General features: G+C 39.1%; 1 protein-coding gene across 2 annotated transcripts in view; it reads left to right on the plus strand.

Annotated features, from left to right (window-relative positions):
* LOC124965712 (serine/threonine-protein kinase MRCK alpha-like) overlaps window positions 1-17,412 on the plus strand; it is a 78,548-nt gene extending 61,136 nt beyond the window's left edge. The window contains exons 11-16 of one of the 2 annotated variants that reach the window (XM_047526874.1): window positions 4,972-5,053; window positions 8,430-8,492; window positions 9,843-10,439; window positions 13,587-13,684; window positions 14,869-14,953; window positions 16,910-17,412. In XM_047526874.1, the coding sequence (XP_047382830.1) occupies window positions 4,972-5,053; window positions 8,430-8,489 (142 nt within the window). In that variant the 3' untranslated portion in view covers window positions 8,490-8,492; window positions 9,843-10,439; window positions 13,587-13,684; window positions 14,869-14,953; window positions 16,910-17,412. The remainder of the gene's footprint in view (window positions 1-4,971; window positions 5,054-8,429; window positions 8,493-9,842; window positions 10,440-13,586; window positions 13,685-14,868; window positions 14,954-16,909) is intronic. The other variant, XM_047526875.1, reaches the window with a different exon arrangement.
* Window positions 17,413-18,660: the final 1,248 nt, after the last annotated feature.

The raw sequence follows: 18,660 nt of genomic DNA on the forward strand, positions 1-18,660 counted from the left end.
CTCTTCAAAGAACCAACTTTCAGTTTTCCTGATTTTCTCTGTTGTTTTTCAGTAGTTCATTAGTTTCCACTGCAATCTTTATTATTTCCTTTCTTTAGCTTGCTTTGGGTTTAGTTTGCTCTTCTTTTTTTGGTTTCTTAAGGTGGACAGTGGGGTTATGGTTTGAGATATTTCTTCTGTTTTGTGTCAGTAACTGATCTTTAAATTTCCCTGTAAGAAAGGGTGAACTTTTGCCGTAACCCATAAGTTTTGCTATGTTGTATGATTTTTCCATTTATCTCAGTATTCTCTAACTTATTTTTTAATTTCTTATTTGACCCATTGATTATTGGGTAATACATTGCTTAATTTCTTAATAATTGCTCAATTTCTCCATTCTTTTGCATTTTCAAATTGTTGTTGGTGTTGGTTTCTAATTTAATTTCATTGTGGTCAGAAACATGCTCTGTATGATTTCAAGTCTTTTAAATTCATTAAGAATTGTTTTATGGTATCATATATGGCCTTTCCTGAAGAATGCTCCACTTCAACTGAATGTATTCTACTGTTTTGAACAAAATGTCCCATAGAGGTCTTGTTATAATCCGGTGTTATTCAAGTCTGTTTCCTTGCTTACCTTTTTCCCAGTTGTTTGTCTGTTACAGAAATTCATGTACAAAATCCCAAATTACCCTTGTTGAATTGTCTATATCCTAATTGCTTCAAGAATTTTGAGACTTTGTTGTAGATGCATATATGTTTATGTTATTTATTCTTGGTGTATTGACCCTTTTATCAATACAAAATACCTTTATCTTTAGTAACAATTTTTACCTTACAGATTATTTTGTCTGATTTTAATATAGACACTCCAGCTCCATTTAGTTACTGTCTTTAAAAAAAAATATTGTAGTGATAGATGGACACAATACCTTTATTTTATTTTATTCATTTTTATGTGGTGCTGATCTCTCATACACAGTACATTGGGTTCATTTTCTCTTCCATTCAGTCAATCTCTACTTTTTAAATGGAGAATCAAATCCATTTTCATTTAGTATAATTAACAAAAGAAAGGATTTGTCTGCCATTTTCCTGTTTTTTCTACATGTCTTATGCCATTTTGTTCTTTGAGTCCTCCTTTCCTTTTCATCAAATAGATATTTCTAGCCCCCCATTTAAATTCCCTTGTTATTTCTTTTGGAATATATTTTAAATTATTTTCTAGTGGTTTCCCTGAGGTTAAAGATTAGCATCTCAATTTACAGCAATCTGTCTTGGGTTAACTCGAATTGTTTCAATGGCATACTCAACCGTTCTACAGAGCTGCATCTCCTGCTCTGTGCTACCGTCATCATATACTACATCTTCCGACACAGTGTGTACATCGGCACAGATTTGTAATCATTGCTTTGTGCCTTTTACTCCTATAGAAGAAAACAGTTATAGACACAAAAATATTTATGCTTTTATATTGATCTCTGTAGTTACCTTTGCTAGTATGTCCCGTGTGGATTGAAGTGACTATCTAGTGACCTTTCATTTCAGCGGGAAGGAGCTCCTTGGTGTTTCTTATAAGGCAGCAGGTCTGATAGAGATGAATTCTCTCCATTTTAGCTTATGTGAGGATGTCGTAATTTGTCCTTCACATTTATTTTTGGAGGGTAGTTTTATTGGACATGTAATTCATGGTTGTCAGGGTTTGGATAAGTTTACTAGGACTGGACTTAAGAAAATACTATGGATTGGGTGGTTTAAACAATAAAAGAGAACTTATCTCATTAATAGATTAACCCATTGATGGATTCATAGCTGAATGGTAAATTGAAAGATGGGGAAACTGTAGAAGGTTAGACCTAGTTAAGGGAGTGGGTTCTTGAGGGTGTACCTTAGAGACTATATCTTGTTCTCAGCCCCTTTCTCTCTGCTTTACAGCTGCCACAACAATAACTATCCAAAATGAAACAAATAAAAATGACTATAAAACTGAACAGAAATCAGTGGACTATAGGTCAACTTCAAATGGCTAATAATATGTGTAGTTTGAGTCCAAGAAGGATGGGAGGGGGAGGGGCAGGAAAAACATATTTGAAGAAAAAAATGGCCAAAATATTGCCAAATTTAACACAAAATACAAACATCAGATCCAAGAAATCCAACACAGCCCAAGTACAAGAAATATGAAGAAATTACACAAAGGTACATAATAGTCAAATTACTGAACAACAGCACTTTATGCACATAGTGTGGGACACACCTTAGGTAGAGATGAACAGAATGAAGGGCACCATTGGCTGTCTCATGACCAACACTGGAAGAATACAGAAAAATATTTAAAATACTGAAAGAAAAAGATACTGTTAATTTTTAATTCTAAACTCAGGGCAAAAATCTTTCAAAAATGTAGATGAAGTAAAACATTTCCAAAGAAAATAATTTTTCATTTCTATTGGATATATATCCAGGAGTGGGATTGCTGGATACCATGATAGTTCTTTTATTTTTGAGGAGCCTTCATCTTGTTTTCCAAAAAGACTGTACTAACTTACATTTCCACCCACAGTGTACAAGGGCACTCTTCTCTTCCTCACCAGCTCTTGTTATCTTTAATTTTTTAATAATAATCATTCTTATTGGGGTGCAGTGATACAGTTGATCATGCTTTAGATCTGAGCATTTTTATGTACCTGTTGTCTTTTGGTATGTCTTCTTTGAGACTTATCTTTTGAGTTCTAGCACCTATTTTTAATTGGTTCATTTTTTTATTGTTTGCTATTGAGTTCTTGGAGTTTCTTATACATTCTGGATATCAACTTCTTGTCAGATGCTTAATTTGCAAATATTATCTCCCATTCGGGTTGGTTGTCTCTCTGCTTTGTTGATTGTTTTCTTTGCTGTGCAGAAGCTTTTTCAGTTTGATATAATCCCATTTGTCTATTTTTGCTTTTGTTTCCTGAGTATTTGGGGTCTTCTCCAAAAAGTCCTTGTCCATTGCAATGTCATGAAGCATTTCCCCTGTCTTTTCTTCTAGTAGTTTCAAAATTCCAGGTCTAACATTTAAGTCTCTGTTTCATTTTATTTGATTTTTGTAACCGGTGAGAGATAGGGGTCTAGTCTCGTTCTTCTTCATGTGGATGTCCAATTTTCTCAGCACCAGTTATTGAAGACTTTTCATTTTCCAGGGTGTGTTCTTATCACCTTTGTTAAAGATCAACTTGCTGTAGATGCTTGTGTTTTCTTCTATGTTCTCTATTCTGTTCCAGTGGCCTCTGAGTCTGTATTTGTACCAATACCATGCTGTTTTGATCACTACACTTTTGTAGTGTGTTTCAACACAGTCTTAATCAAAATCCTAGCAAGTTTTAAATTTTTTCTTTTGTTGAAATGGACAAGGTGACCCTAAAATTGATAGGTGAATAGTAAATGTAGAACTGTCAAAATAATTGAAAAAATAATTTTGAAGAATTAACCCTACATGATTCTAAGACTCAAACCATAGTATTTCTTTGTATATATATGTATATGTGATATGTGCACATATATATGTGTACATATTATGTATATGATGTATATATACATATATATATGAAATCTAAAAATATATTTGAATTCTCTGTTCTATTACTTGAATATACATATTTTCAACAAGTGACAAAAGTTAACAAATGGCACTGGAACTTAAAAATGAAAAAAAAAACACTTTATTCTTTGTAACATATACAAAAGTTAATCCAAAAAGATTGTAGAACTAAATGTAAACCTTCAAGTGTATAGAAGTAAACATAGGCAAATATCTTTCAAATAACTCAGTCAAATCCAAGTCAAGAAATTCTTATGTACAACACAAAAGTACAACACATAAAAGAAAAATTGGTTGAATATAAAAAGTCTGCTTTTTGAAATACACTGTTAAGAGGATTAAAAAGAAGTCAGACTCTGGGGAAATATTTGCAAATCAAATACCTGTTGAAGGACTTACATTCAGATACCTGAAGAATTCTGAAATATTAACAAAAAGGAAAAAAAAACCCCAAGTTTAAAAACTAGGAAAGGTATTTGAAAAGATAGTTCAAGAAAGAGGATACACATATAGCAGATAAGCATACTGAAATGCTGCTTGGAAACTCATACAACCACTTTGGCAAACAGTTTAGCAGTTTCTTCAAAAGTTAAATGTATACCTACCATATGCTCCAGTCACTGCACTTCTGGATATTTCCTCAAGAGAAATCAGGGCATATGTCCATAGATGATATGTACGTGTACTCATAGCAGCTTTATTTAAAATAGACTCAGACCTGAAACAACCAAAAAGTCTATTAATGGGTAAATGGCTACACTGTGGCATACACAGTGGAGTATTGCTCAACAATTCACTGAAATGAAGCAGGGACCATGCCAATGCCAGTGAAGTTCAAATAATTATGCTAAGAAGCAGAGCCAGACAAAAAGACACATTGTGTGTTTCCATTTATGTAAGATGTTAGAGAGTGCCAAGTAATCTGGAGGGACAGGAAGCAGATTGGTGGTTGCCTAGGGAATAAAAGGAGGAGACTTTGGGGGTTGGTGGATATGTTCCTTAGATCCATCATAGAGATGGTTTCACAGGTGCATGCATAAATTCAAACTTATTGAATTGCACACTTTAAATATTTATGGTTTATATGACCAGTATACCTCAGTAACATTTAAAAAAATATACTCAATTATATATTTCAGGGCATGAGGGTTTATTTAGAGGCCTTGCCCTGGGGTCAGACTAGTAATGCTCTACTTGGACTTTTGGAATGTGAGGCAGACCCGAAGTAACTGAGGTTTTCAGTTTCTTAGGGCGGCTGGCTGGTCCCCGTGACACACAACTTTGCTCACTAGCAATTACTACAGGAAAAAGGTTAAGATGCAATGAAATTCAAGGGAGGGTTGTGCTTCTGGGTGTTGTTTTGCACTCTCGGGGTGATTCTACTCACCTTCAGTGTCCTGCTTTTCCTCCAGGGATGGAGCATTTTCAGTCGGTTCTGTGTGGCCCTCTGATTTTACTCCCGCCAGGAGAAAGGAAATGCCCCGCATGTTTAAAGTAAGTGCTCATGCTGTCTGGGCCCCTGCTTTGTTTCTGTTTGGTTTCTGCTGTCTTGCCTGTGCACAGGGGTCAAGGCTCTGGGGGCTGCTGCAGGTCACTGGAGGCTGAGGTTTCAGAAGTGCTGAGAGGTCATTTTCCCCAGCCCCATTTGCTACAGTAACTCTACCTCCCTGTTCTCAGTCAGATAGACTATAAATAGTTTCTTGTACAGGTCATGCTCTTTCATTCCACAAGTAAATAGATTTAAAAAGCTAATATACCTGAGAGTGTCCACTCTGTACACACCAGGCAGCTCTCCAGGACAGCTGTCAGAGTCCTAGCTGAAAACAGGGTGAGCTGACAGGGCAGGATGGGGGGTAGTGGTGGTGAAAGAGGGAAAAGCAGTAAGAGAGAAAGAGAGAAGATTCCAAAGCATCCAATGTGGACATTATAGACTCCCAGGGCATGGCTTCCAGACCTGAGGACACTTGACAAAGCAAGTTTCCTCTGAGACACTTTCTTGGAAGCCATATTTCAAATTCAAATCAAGACTTCCACATGGAGAAAATGGAGGCACTATGTGATTTTGAAATTAAAAAAAAAATATCCCATGGTTTAAAAATTCATGTGAAAGTGAAAATGATTCTGGAATGGGTACAAAATGAGACTTAAGAAAGAAACTAGGTCCCCTTGTTTGAAACGTGGTTAGAGTCAATCTAGGAAAATAGTATCTAACAGCCCCATACAGAAGTGGTCTACATCCCTCAGGTCTAAGACATAGATATATTTAGACTTTACCCATCCTCCAAGAGACCCACAGAGACCTGGCCATTTGGAACTGACTTACAGAGTGGGAGATTCTGTCACTTTTATTATGTCATTGCTTCTTAACAGGTATATAGTAAGAAAGCCTTATATAAAATCCTAGAGTTTTGTTAGCCTAAGAACATACTTTTAATTTGAACTTGATCTGCCATTGACTAGTAACGATGTGAGCTGTAGGTGCAGGCAGACAGCATAGGCATCTTATAAAATTTTTCTTTTTTTTAGTTGTAGATGGACACAATACCTTATTTGTTTGTTTTTGATGTGGTGCTGAGAATCAAACCCAGTGCCTCCCACGTACTAGATGAGCGCTCTACCACTGAGCCACAGCTGCAACCCAGCATAGGCATCTTTGAACATATTCTAATTTAACAATTAGAAACCCCTGAGCATCACATAATAATGCAGTTGTATGCAGATAGCAATTGCAAGGTGCATTGCCAATTCAGAGATGCCAAAAGTTGTTTCCCAGTATTAATAAAATATTAAAGGTCTGGCGTTAGATGACCTGGGTTCTCCTGCTTTGTGCCCCGTTTACTCCCCAGTAAAATGGAGAGAATAGTTGAAACTTCTTGATGAGGTTTCTGGGAGGATTAAAAGAACCAATACCTGTCAATTTCTTAGGTCAGTTCCCTGAGTAGGGTCTGTACTTAGTTAAGATGTTAACTATTTTCATTTGATGGAATTCAGTGTGTCAGTCAGTCACAGTGTCGGGTGTTTTTATGAAGATGAGATCAGAAGTGACTCTCACATTTTACAGTGTCTGTCCCTTACTACCCACCTGGGTGCTGGTACTCACGCCACTTGATCTCCTGGCCGGGCTGAGGGTGTTCGTACTAGAGGTGTCATTTGCCAATGGTGAGCTTAACGGAAAATGCTAAACAGGCTGCATAAAGGAGTGCCTGCTTTCTTATAACGTAGATATTCCTTACATCGTTCTAGGTCACAGCTTCTCAGCTCTCAGCACCTAGTAATAAGTATTCAGTCCCAATATTAGCAGATAGCGAGAATGAGAAGAGTGAGTGGGTGGAAGTGCTGAGTGAATTGCACAGGATATTGAAAAAGAATCATTTCAGAGACCGCTCAGGCTATGTTCTCAAAGAGGCTTATGACAGCAGTCTACCCCTGATCAAAACCACCCAGGCAGCTGCAATCATAGGTATGGATTTACATTTACCCCACTAGAGTCACATCTCCTCACTGCAATCCAAAATGCAAACTGTGAATAACATATTGATTTGCAACTCAGTTGGCAGCAAAACCTGATCTGCATTGACAGAAGACTATTTATGGTCTCCTCCTCCCCTTAGTATGCTTATTCACAGGGGGTCTCTGCAAAAAGATCAGTATATTTGATTATAAGATGGCGCCCTGGATAATATGGTGTTTGAAAATATACTGTAATACCTTTCTGAAGTCTGAAAAATTCTGAGTTGGGTGATAGCCCCAAGGTTATCACCTAATGTGTGGCTCTGCATAATAATTGTGAACCATTTACTTTCTCAAGTCTGAAAAATTCTGAGTTCCAGCGTACATCTGGCCCCAAGGGTATCACCTAATGTGTGACTCTGCATAATAATTGTGAACCATTTACTTTGTGGGTAGGAACCATCTTCTAATTCTGTTCTCCCAATGCCCAATACTCAGCAAATAAATGAAAAACATCCAGGCACAGGGACTCATGCTTAGAATCCCAGCTACTCAGGCAGTTGAGGCAAGAGGACAGTAAGTTTGAGGCCAGCCTCAGCAACTTGGTGAGACCCTGTCTCAAAATAAAAAATTAAAAGGGCTACAAATGTAACTCAGTGGTAGAGCACCCCTGGGGTCAATCCCCAGTATGCCCACGTACCACCCCCTCAAAAAAGAAAAAAAGAGACAAAGAAAGAAATAGCTGAATCAGTGAATAACTCTACTAAGATCTATATTCAAGCTTTTCTTAATAAGCAAGAATACTTACATTTCCCAAGTGCCATATCTCCCAATGCAGATGGTGTGGCATGAGGGAATCTCAGCTCCTTGCCACACGCGCAATGTGGAGCAACTGGCTCAACTTCTTTGAGCACTACTGTGCTTGTGGGTTGGGTGCAGATAATGCTGGTTTCTCATGGTCATGTGGAGGAACAGATGAGGGCGTGTGAGTAAAGCCCTGTTCTCAGTGTTCAAGGCCTCAGTGCTATGAGTGTTCAGGCCAAGATCACTGACAAATTAGATTATAAAACATTTTCAATTCCGAAATAAATATTTTCAGTCAATCAGAAAGCATATCTTTACTTGACTATTCTGCTTTCTTCATGAGGATTCATGAGGATCACTTTGCAATAATCTTTGTAATGAAAAAAGCCATGTTTTACTATGCTTACTTTCATAATCTTAAAGATAATGCTTTCAATCACTTTTTCTAATATTTCTTTTCATTTTATGTATGCTAAGTCTGCATTTGACGTTTTAAGTAAATTATTTGACTTGTTTTGAACTTTAAAAAATATTGACCTATTTGTCCAGTTTATTAGCTTTGTTTAGTGTTTTCCAAAAAGAAAGCTTGGTGTTTTTATTTATGTGTCATGTGTAGATTCCAAAAGAATCGCTCTGGGCAATGAAGAAGGGCTATTTGTCGTGCACATTACCATAGATGGTAAGGAGGAGCTTTACTGATCTGGGATAACTTTAAACTCTTATAATTATAGTATCAGATTTGTTCCCTTTTTTGGTTCTGTAAATAAAAAACTTCCCCATCTGGTTTGATGTGTTTTCAAGTCAAACAACTTTTCTAATTTCCAGGGACTCATAATTCCCCAAACTCTAAATATTTTCTCAGGTGATTCTGTCTGTAAGTCTGCTCTGACAACTCAGATTGCCATCTTACAGTTGGTACATGAAAGAAAGCGGGTTCTGCCTTCTTCTTTCCTCCTCTCTTCTGCCTCTCTTCCGTTGGCACCACACAGCACAACACTGGGTACTTCCTGGACCAGGCAGCAGAGTTGCTTAGGTAGGGAGAAGGGGGCGAACATTGAAGAGGAGTCAGTCTAGTGCGGGAGGTCCTCCTTCCTAGAGGAGGTTAGATAAAGGAGAACCCCGTGTATGAGGAACACCAGCTATTTCTTCACTGAAAGCCTTCAGTGGCCATGGGCAACTCGATTCTAGTGAGTAGGTCCATGAATGGTGTCCAGCAGGGAGTCTGGTCTCTTTGGTTCTCGGCTGTACTCCAAACTCTTGGAACAGTGCCTGGCATGCAGCGGGCACTCAACGCATAGTTGTGGAATATAGGAATCAATTTAGTGTCAGATTGTTCCTCCTGAAAGAAGTGGGGTGTTTCCATGTGTTAGGCACTGAGAGGTCTCTACCTCCAGGGCTTAGTTTTGTGCTTTATTTTGCTAATTTTATCTGGATGACTAATTATGGGTCTTAATCTTCTTTTTTTAAAACCTATATGATTTGTAGGTAATACACTTTTCTTTCCATCCATTTTAATCCTTCTCAAACCAACCCTGTGAGTGTGTGTCTGTGGTCTTATTAGACCCTGACTGAAATCCATTGGGAAAGAATTAAGACATCAGAAAATTTCATTTCTTGTATTTGAATCAGTATCAATTCTCTTGATACTGTTCCCCAGATACTTGAGGCTCCCCTTTCCCCAGCCCGCCCCCCTCTCCTCTTCCTTCCCCCTCTTTTTATTCTGTGTCTGTCCCAGTTTAGGTATTTCATTAATCTTTTTCACTCAACCCTTGACTCCTTTGGGATCAGGGCCTGACTTAAATAACTGAGAGAGAATGTAAAGATAAGAAAACAGAGCTAATCTACAAGTGACGTGCCATTTGTATTTGTGGAGATTCCTCATGTTGATGATATTAAGATGATTTATCAGATAATTTTTATTGGCAACTTTGCTAAATGCATTTAGGTAAAATTGGGAGAAGGGTCAAAATAAAGAAATAGAAATCACTCTGAACTTGACAATGACTTCCCATCATGTTGGTCCATGTAGAAATTCTTCGGGTTGGTGACTTGAAGAAGGTCTACCAGATTGAGCTCATCCCACATGGCCAGATGGTTGCAGTGATCTCTGGACGAAGTCACCACGTACAGCTGCTTCCCATGTCAGCCCTGGACGGACGAAAGACTAATGTCCACAAACTGGTGGAAACCAAAGGATGCCAGACCATGACCTCTGGAACAGTGTGCCGAGGGGCCCGCACGTGCCTCTGCGTAGCTAGGAAAAGCCAGGTCCTCTGTTTTGAGCTGTTTCAGGGCAAGAAAATTTCTCACAGAAAATTTAAAGAGGTCCAAGTCCCAACCAATGTCCAGTGGATGGCCATTTTTGGTGAACAGCTCTGTGTGGGATTCCAGTCGGGCTTCCTGAGATACCCCTTGAGGAGAGAGGGAATCCCGCATAGGATGCTGCATGCCTACGACCCCACCCTGTCATTCATTGCACATCACCCGGAGGATGCTCTGTGTGCAGTTGAGATCTCCAGCATTGAGTATCTGCTGTGTTTTAAGAGCATTGGAGTGTACATTGACGGCAGGGGCCTCCGATCCAGACCGGTGGAGCTGATGTGGCCAGCGACTCCCAGCTATTGTTGTAAGGCTACTTTGTAGTTGTTTCACTGTCTTTGTGTACTCTTCCTACCTTCTATCACAGCTCTCTCTCATACCTAATATTGTTTCATTTTGTTTTGTTTTGGTACTGAGGATTGGAAACAGGGACCTTAACAACTGATCCACATCCCCAGTCCTTTAAAAATATTTTATTTAGAGACAGGGTCTCACCGAGTTGCCTAGGACCTCACTCAGTTGCTGAGGCTGGCTTTGAACTCGAGATCCTCCTGCCTCAGCCTCCCAAGCTGCTAGATTTATAGGCATGCACCACTACGCCCAGTCCTAATATTGTTAATTACAGATTTTCTTTTTAAAAACAATGACACTGAATGTTTTTTCCTAATTCGTCAATGTCCTTTTCAGTAGCATCATGCTAACAATGTTACATCTAAGTCACACATTTGAAATAAACTTACCATTGAATTTTTACTACAAAATATAATTTATCTTGAGTATTGCCTTAATTTAAGTGGTTGCTTTTGTCATGCTCCAAGATAGGTATCTCTGTGAGAATGTCAAGCATTACTCAATTGTAGAATATAGTTATTAAGTCAATTTTTTTTTCTTTTTTAGGTTTGGCTTATATATAGTATACACATAATTGTTCCTAAATAATTTTAGTCTATTTCACTTTTCTTATTGATGCAGCCAGTATCTAAAAAAGTAAATGTGACCTTTTAGTCACTTAGTGAATAGTAATTGAGCAAACTCACCATGCTCAGGGCTGAGGGTACAATGTTAAACAGGTCACAAGATATACATAGTATCCTTGTGGAGGTTATAGCCAAAAGAGGAGGAGAGCAACAATTAAGCAAAAACTATATAGGAGAAGTACAGCATCCTGTGGAAGCACCTAGGAAGGATGCATAATCCAAACTGGTGGGGCAGGGAAGTTTACAAAAGTGACTTCACTTTTTCTTTCAGCACTATAAAAATGTCTTTTCTACTTGGTTGCTTTTAAGATTTTCTCATTATCTTTGGTTTCCAGAAATTTGACAATGAAGTGCTCAGATGTGGTTTTCTTTTCACTAATCCTGCTTGGGTCTTGGTGACCTATTTAGATCCCAGGATTGGCTCTATGTTTGATTTTACTGGGGCCATTTAATTGCAGAACGTCTTATTACTGGGCTGTGGAAGCCAACAGGCACAGACTCTGGAATAATTTTGAGATTTTTGACTTGAGCAAAGGAGTCACTGATGCTGACTGACATAGTGGAACACAAGGAGGAGCAGATTGAGGGGAAGGGGAGGAAGAGACCTGGCCATTTTTTTTCCTTTTTTGCTATTGTTGAAATACTTTAAATCAAGTCCCAGACATCATGTTACACATTCATCTCTGCACACTTTACATGTATCTCTAAAAATAGACATTTTCTCACATAACTGCACTGCTATGATCACTCCTGAAGAAGTTAACAATTCTGGTTACCATGATTTGAGGTATCCCTGTTGACCCCCAATAGGTCTCCTTTTACAATGTATTTGTTGGGATCAAAGTCCAAACAGTATGCACACCCTGCATGCCGAGGTTTTCTCTGGAATGTCGTCTGATCCTGAGTAGTCTTCCTTGCCATCGACTTCCTGTCCTATAGAATGTTCCGCAAACTGGATCTGCCTTTCCATTTCTTCATGGTGCTTTTTAACTGTCTATAAGGGAAAACAAGCTCTAAAGTCTTTTAGTAAGACTGTGTAAGTCATACTGAATCCCATGGGAGGAGACTTAGGGTCTGACCATGCCACTCATAATGGTACAATCGAGAAGTTTCAGGTGTTGTCAGCCACCACTTGCCTAGTGGAGAGAAGACAGCGTGAGGAGAAAGAGGACACTGGTCAGCAAGAGGTGCCTAGGAAGGGAGCTGGGGAGGAGAGTTTGGGGAAGTAGGAGGGAAACGTAGAGAACAGCACCATCAAGCCCAGGAAGGACCAGTCAAGCCTACTGAGCAGGAGGAAGAAGCAGGGGACAATCTGTTGGATGTAGCAGCAACTGCTGGTTGAGACCTTGCAGTGAGCAGTTTTAATGGAGAGGTTAACATGCAGGTCACATTGCCAAAGACTGCAGTATGAACAGGGGTGAGAAGGGGACATGGAAAGCTGATGGACCTTTCAGGAACTGGACTGTAAGAAAAGAGAAAGAGATGTGACAGTGGGAGACTAGGAAGAGGGATGTGGGTGGACAGTATTGTGTTGTTGTTTGAATGGGGAGACATCTTCCTGTTCAGAGGTTGCATCTCTAGGAATCATAAGACATTATTGTTAAACTAGAAAGTCTCAAGAATGTGACTGGCTGCACGGCTTCACTTCTTTGCTCAGTAATTTCACTCTCCACATGAGCTTCGCTCTTTTGTTATGAGTCGAATAGGTTTAGGAGACACGGAGTTCAAAATGTTAGGAAATGACTTCACGAAGCTGCTGTTAGTGGAAGATGTTGTCATTTTTTTATTATAAATATTGAAATTATAATTTTCATGTGCATCACTTATTTAATATGTTTTGATTGAACCATGTATATTTCTAAAAAATGTTTTGAGGAAGTTACTATATGATAATAAGGTATTGAAATGGTAATCTGTGAGTTTTCTAATCCTAAATTAAAAAAAAATTAATTTGGACTTAGTAGATAAAATTAGTTATGAATGCTATATGATGCTGTTTAAAATTTTTGAAGTGACAAAATGTTAGAATGAAGGATAGATGACTGTTTCCAAGGGATTAGCGAAGGAGGGGCAATGGGTATGGTCATAAAAAGGGCACCATGGGTCCTGTAGTATGGGGTCCCAAGGTGTTGGAGTCCTGGGTGTGTAGTCCTGAGGTGTGGGGATCCCGGGTGTGGGTCTTGACTGTGGTGGTAGGTATATTATCCTACATGGGTGATAAAATTGTATGCAATAACACAAACACCCACATGAGCACCCCCCCTGAAATTGCAAGTAAATCTGGGAACGATCTGCTGAAGATAGGAAAATTGATTGGATTGGTATCAATATCTTTGCTTTACTGGGAAGCTGAGTAGAGGTACAAGGAATTATCTCTATTATTTTTACAACTACATGGGAGTCTATAATTATTCCATAAAAATCTCACTTAAAAATTCAACACAAAGCCCACCTCTGCTGTTCCTTCCCCGCTCCAGGTTATAGTGCTCCATACCTCTCAGTATACAGTGAAAATGCAGTGGACATTTTCGATGTGAACTCCACAGAGTGGATCCAGACTGTCCCCCTCAAGAAGGTATTTGACATGAAGATCATGTAACCGTGGATTTCTGATGAAAAAGTAAAGTTGATACAGAAGTATTCCTTTGTGCATGAGTTATTTGGAGGACTAACAGTAAAAATCAAATACAACCAAACACCATTTCATTCGTTTTGTGACTAGTACTAGAGCTACTTGACATATTTAGATGCATTATAAAAGTCAGGATGGTTATAAATATACTATTTGTTTATATCCTAGAGAATAACAATGATTTTCCATTCAATTAAAGTTTCTTTTAATCATTACTAAGTTTTGTTCAGTGTAATTTGACCTTTTGTGAAGGAAAAAGAAAGACAAAAGAAAGACAGGAAAAAAAGAAAGACAAAAACTGAAGTATGTAGCTAATGTGTTTCAGATTCTCAATAAGGATTTCACAGATTCATAAGAAAGTAAATATTTTGTATTTCTACAACAAATAATTTAAATTTTAAAAATTTAAAAATGTAAATTAAAATATCTGCCATTTTGTTGAGAGAAAAGCATTGGAGTTAAGAATAATTCCAGGATATGTAGAAAATACATAGCATGAACCATCAAAAAAGGAATTTATATGGGAATAGCCACAGTTACCTGTGAGATTTTTGTGCTACTTTCAGCAATATCGACAGTAAAACTGTCTTAAGGACTATCCCCCACTATAACATCTTCAAATATACTTTTCTGAAAGCATATTCTGAATGTAAACTAGACACAAATACTGTTTGGCCAAATGAGTTCACAAGGAAAATGAGTCTTTTCAGAAATTTTTAGTTACTAGCAGCTTTTTTTAAAAGTTAGTTTAGGGCTGGGGATGTGGCTCAGTGGTAGAGTGCTTACCTGGCATGCACCAGGCCCTGAGTCTGATCCCTAGCACTGCCAAAAATAAAACAAAACCAATCAAAATGAAACAGCTCACCAAAAAAATATTAATGGATTTCAGGTTAAGTTGGTAATTTTAAATTTTCTTAAACTACGACATTCACATTTTGAAATTTCACCCATACAAGTTTGTGACACCTAATATCATCCACTCTGCTAGATTGATTTTTTTGAGATTATAGTATTTAGAGGGGTGACTCAATTTTTAAAATAATAAATGCTTTCTCAACAAGCAAATGTTCTTATTATAGTTTTTAAACTATTTGTTGAAATGGTAATCCTGGTTTTTATTATTTTAGGTTCGACCCTTGAATAATGAAGGATCACTGAATATCTTACATTTGGAGACAATTAGATTGATATATTTCCAAAACAAGTTGGCAAGTAAGAAACGCCTTTTCTTCTTAGTATAGTGGACTACTTCTAAGAAACCCCTTCTCCAGTTGGTCACTCAAGGTCACGGAGCAGGTGTGCAGAGAGGCCTGAGGTCCACATGGGGGATGTGACCTTGAGAGTCTGGTACCCATGGAGCAGCACAGTTCCCTGAAGCTTGCACAGGTGTAGATATAGGCACTCGGCTCTGGTGACTGGCAGTCATCAGAGGTCCTTTTTCTTGGCATCTGTAACCACTGACGACCATTTTTGATGCTCCCTGTGAGAACTCATTCACTTCCCCAGAGGACCTGGGTCTACAGCTGCACAAAGCCATAGCACAGACACCAGCCCAGCCTTGAGGTCTCCCCTCTACACTGTGGATTCTACAGTGTGAAAAAACCCCATGCAACCAGGAGAGATTCATTTCTCTCTCTTAATTTATGCATAGGAGGAAATGCCCAGTGTAGTTGTGTATTAGTTTGCTAGCGCTCCTGTGACAAAATACCACAATGTAGATGGCATAAACAACAGATCAAGGTGTGGGCAGGGTTGATTCCCTCTGAGGCTGGGAGGGAGACTCTGTCCCAGGCCTTCTCCAGTTTCTGGAGGTTTACATCAGTCTGGCATTCCTTGGCTTGCAGAGGATTACCCCACCTCTGCCTCCATCTCACATGGTGCTCTCCCTGTGTGCCTGTGTCTAGTGTCCCCTTTTCATAAGGACACAGTTATATTGGATCAGGGCCCATGCTAATGGTCTCATCTTAAGTTGATCATCTGTAAAGACCTTGTTTCCAATCGAGTTCACCATGGGTACTGGAGTTAAGACTTCACCACCTTGATAAGGGACATAATTCAACATCTAATGAGCTGCCTTAGTTTCTTTTTGGGGCCCAAGATAGTTTTGAGGGTTTCAGTTTCACAGCTTTGTTTACTTCTGGATATTGAGATCTAAAATGGAACGAACCCAGATCTCTATGGATCCAGAGAAGAGTCACATCCAGAGAAGAAAGAACAAGTAGGAACTGGTCCTTCCCTCCAGCAGAGAGCAGTGTGGAGACCACAGATTTCTCTGCTTTTATCCTCCCTCCTACCTCCTTTTCCTGCTATAGGCCTCAGAAATGTCTTGCTATGTTAAAACAATGGTAATTATTCTTATTTGCTTAGTGTGTTATTTAAGGTTTTATTGCTTTGATCAAAATACTTGATGAGAACAACTTAGGAGGGCAAAAAGTTTATTCTGGGCTTACAGTTTCAGAGGTTTGGTCCAATGGTCATCTGATTCCATTGTTCTGGGCCTGAGGTGAGGTAGAACACCATGGCAGAAAGGCATGGAGAGGAAAGCTCTTCACTTGCTGGTAACCAGGAAGGAGAGGGAGAGAGAGAGAGAGAGAGAGAGAGAGAGAGAGAGGGAGGCCAGGAACAAAATATGTACTCCCCAAGGCACACCCCAGTGACCCATTTCCTCCAGCCTATAGTTAACACCCAGTAATCCATTCAAATTATAAATTCATCAAATGGATTAATCCACCCATTAGGTCACAGCTTTGATGACCTAATCATTTCACCTTCAGCATTAATGAAGGAGCTTTTGGGGAGCACCTTATATCTAAACCACAACACTCTGCAGCATAACTGAATATTTTCATATCCTTTAACTCCAAAACTGTGATCGGAAAAAAAGTTAGTCCATCAAAGTGGAAAGATGCCAAAGCCATCTTGGTGAAATGATGTCATTTTATAGCTATAAGTATCAACAGGTTTATTTTTAAGCACTGCTGAAATTGGAAATTAAACCCTTGTGTGTTAATATTGTTTATATTCTTAATAAATTGACTCTCATCTGCTACTTGTAACTTCCTGAAAACCAGAGCAATCTGATATTGGTGCAGCTCCTTAACAGTGGGAGTGAAGAGATGTGAGGCATTTTCAAGAACTTCTTTCTTTTGTTTCAATGTGTCCATACAGATGAGGATGAGCTGGTAGTCCCTGAAACACCACCGAATCCTCAGAGGCAGATGGTCCCACACGTCAACAGCAAGCGGCGTTACACCTTCCGAGTCCCCAAAGGGAAAAAGACCGTCCCCAAAGGGCTGTGACCACCCTTGCGGGGGCGCGGAGCACGAGGGACCACTCACCCACCTCGTGACTCAGTTTCTTTGGAAGGAAACGAAACAGGGTCAGGCTCATCAGTTCCCTGCGGCGATGTCTTATAATCTGGGTGGTTGTGAGTATGAATGTCAGCGCCATGCGCGGGACCATTCTCTGTGAGCATGGAATGATTGATATTTTGCATGTGAGCCTCTGCTCGAGGCCACCGCAGAGCCTGTGTGCACCCCGCGACGTCCCGTGAGCAATAAACAGGACGTGCCGTGTAGCTGGAGAGATTCCTTTCTGACTCGATCTGCCTTCCTCAAAGTTAACTCTCCTTATAGTTGGCTGTGATTTCTGTAACCAGATAGGCAGAAAAAGAGGCCAATCTTTATTTGGCATACAAATAAAAACATTTCCAAATTAAAAACAAAGAGTCACTATTATATGAAAAATACCTGACAGGGATGAATTGATGTCTATCAAAGATGTGGCTGTTGAAGACCATGAAATTTCTACCCAAAAGCTTTCAGAACAATGTGCAGGGGCACAGAATATTTCTCTGCACTCACTGAGTTTGTTGACTGGATGACTTCTATAAGCTGCCCCCTGAAAAAGTGACCGATACTATTTTGTCTTTGCTCAACAAAGTTGATTGCAACAGCATGTTGTTTGCTTATTAATATCTCGAGTAACAATTTTCAGTAAAGCAGTGGTCTGCAAAGGGCAGCCAGAGGTCTTCTAGTTTCAAACTGAAATTAATAAACTGTTCATCTGAGCTGGCTGTCTTCTCTGTCCCTTGGATATCCTCAAAGAGTGGAGCCCAGAGCCAGCAGCACTGCACAAGACCTGCCCTGCCGCTGGCCAAGGACTAAAATGCCACCCCACCCCCATCTCCTGTATGTTAAGGTATGCACTAAAAACTAGTTTTGTTGATTTTGAAGTTTTTCTCTGAAAAATTCCTGGTTTAAGAAGTAAGCCAGACTCAGAAAGCCAAGGACGTTTTCTCTTCTATGGGGATGCTGGGGGGAGGGGCAGAGGGGGAATTCCGTGGAAATAGAAGGGAGATCAGTGGAGCCCAGGAAGGAGCTGGGGGTGGGGAGTGGGGAAAGGGAGGAACTGCAGAATGAAATTAACCAAGTTATGCTATGGACATACATGAATAAACCACGGTGAATTTCACTTTTATGTTTATCTATAGAGCCCCCCCAAATAGAAAGAAGCCGAATGTAGAGGAAGGGGAACTAGAGAGGGAGGAGGGGAGGGATGAAGGAAGGACTGAGGACTGAAATGAGCAAATTATATTTTATGCATACTTGATTATGTCAAAATGAACCCCACTATTTATGTATAACCATAATGAACTAATAAAAACATTTAAAAATATTAACATTAACAACTCAAGTCTGTTAAGCATCATATCATCAGGAAGTATTTTATTTTCAGAGATTTCTGGGAAAGGACAAATAATTACAGTGACTATGATCTTTTTTTTTTTTTTAAACAGCAAACTTATGAGTATGTCTTAAATGAATAATAACACAAAATGAATTAATAATAATGCCTCTTACTTTTGAATCTTATTTCTGTGGGGTGGAGATATGAAATTAAGATGGATTTCTATAAAA

This window comes from Sciurus carolinensis, chromosome 15, assembly GCF_902686445.1.
Source record: "Sciurus carolinensis chromosome 15, mSciCar1.2, whole genome shotgun sequence".
NCBI classification, from domain to species: Eukaryota; Metazoa; Chordata; class Mammalia; order Rodentia; family Sciuridae; genus Sciurus; species Sciurus carolinensis.